At 40.4% G+C, this 1802-nt stretch overlaps 1 protein-coding gene across 1 annotated transcript in view; it reads left to right on the forward strand.

The window, feature by feature from the left end:
- The first annotated feature begins 417 nt into the window (after positions 1-417).
- Positions 418-1802, forward strand: part of mmp16b (matrix metallopeptidase 16b (membrane-inserted)) — a 15597-nt gene continuing 14212 nt past the window's right edge. The window contains exon 1 of the mRNA XM_030774316.1: positions 418-510. Within this exon, the coding sequence (XP_030630176.1) occupies positions 439-510 (72 nt within the window). The 5' untranslated portion in view covers positions 418-438. The remainder of the gene's footprint in view (positions 511-1802) is intronic.

Raw genomic sequence — 1802 nt, forward strand, 5'->3', positions numbered from 1 at the left:
TGACGCTAATCTTCACGCAGTGCAGGAGGAGTGGCACTGGACAATATAGAGCTGCTTGGTAAATCAAAGCGCAGGCGCCGACTCCTGGATATCGGAGCTTACACGGAGGATGCTGCCTGATACAGAACATCATTCTGTATGTTTCAAAAGGTGACAGACAGAAAAAGACAGACATGCTCTTTCAAGAAAATAGTACGAGACATAAAAAATCCGAATGTGGATCATCCTCCAGCTGCTCAATTTTACAGATCCGTTTCCCATCACATCTTCGCCTGGGTCGTTCCATCACTGGACTAAAAATGCTTATGCTTATCTGACGCACAGGAATTGAAAAACAAAAAAAGCATTTGGTCCACTGGTCTCCAAATACATACGAAACAGGCAGAAATGATGGTGGTGTTTCATAAAAGAAGAAGACTGGAATGTTTATACGTAGGAATGTTATGGCTGTGGTCCACCCTTTGGATGTTGTGCACGGCGTCAGAAGAAGGACGTAATTTCAGCGTAGAGGTAAGACTGGCCTAGCGGGGCTTTAGAACAGAGCATCTCCTCAGTACCCCATCACTATTCGATCAAATAAAGCCCCCTGTCTGTAGTTTATACTGAGAGCAGTTTCACAGGGTGCAGCAGTGCAGGGTGGCTGAGGAAACACATGAATGGTGAAAAGAGAGAAACATTGTTTTCAAGTTTGAACGATTTGTTTTCTCTGGTTTGACAGAGACGTCCTCAGAGCCTTGTCTAAATGTATTTCTGCAAGGAATTGTCACGAACAGTAACCAATATAGTTTGTGTTTTGTCGTCCATTCTATTCTATTCTATTCTATTCTATTCTATTCTATTCTATTCTATTCTATTCTGCCGAATTCATCAGCTGCACTGTATGTCCAACATTGCGATAAGTAGTCTTTACGGACCTAGTAATGTGTTCGCTTCGCACAACCCGTAATTACACATATGTATGTAATTAAGTTGGAAGATAATGACGGATACCAGGAATGAGAGAGCGGGAGTTTTTGCTCGAGTGATCCGGTTCTGTTTCTCTCAGACATCGCGGGTAACTTGTGTATTTTAAATGCTATCTGAATGTCTCGTACTTTAGGAAAATAAATCAATACCTGGATTTGAACAGAAAAAAAGCCATTTTTTACAGTTAATGGAGCTTTTTTTTGTTGTAGTAGGATAGTGTATGAAAGATTAAAAGCCTAGTTATTCACATAGTTATGTCATAATAGCAAAATTGGAAAATGACAATGGCTTCTGTTGGTACTGTTTTGATTCTGATGAAATCTGTTTGTATTTGTCTGTTCTGGAGGACAGGAAAGTGAAGATAACAAGCTAATGTTTGAACAGGAGTCACCTGTGCTACTCCAATTATATTATGTTCAAGCCTATGCACAGCAAATTTATGTATGTATGTTAAATTGATATACACCATAAAAAAAGTAAAATAGGTCTCTAAATACAGCCTGCCAGGTTGGTGACATAACGTTTTGAGTCCTTGAACATACTTTTCTCCTCTAGTCACTTGGCTATTGTGTGCAACCTGTGTTTTCTCAAGGCCTTTCTGTGGTGTGACATTTGCCTTAATATTGTGTTGTTGACCTGAGCTGAAGTGTTTCAGTCTTTGTTACAGTGCTTATTGTTATTGTAAGGGTCACTCGAGTTTACGAGGGTGGGGTGTTAATGAATAATGGAGCTACCTGCTAGTGGCACTGGCAGCTGCCACCTCGGTCTAGAAATAGACGAAAGAGAACAAAAAAGACTGTTGAGGTGTATGGAAAACAGTCACAGAAGTGCGAAGA

The sequence above is a fragment of the Chanos chanos genome, chromosome 5 (assembly GCF_902362185.1).
Source record: "Chanos chanos chromosome 5, fChaCha1.1, whole genome shotgun sequence".
Lineage (NCBI taxonomy): Eukaryota > Metazoa > Chordata > Actinopteri > Gonorynchiformes > Chanidae > Chanos > Chanos chanos.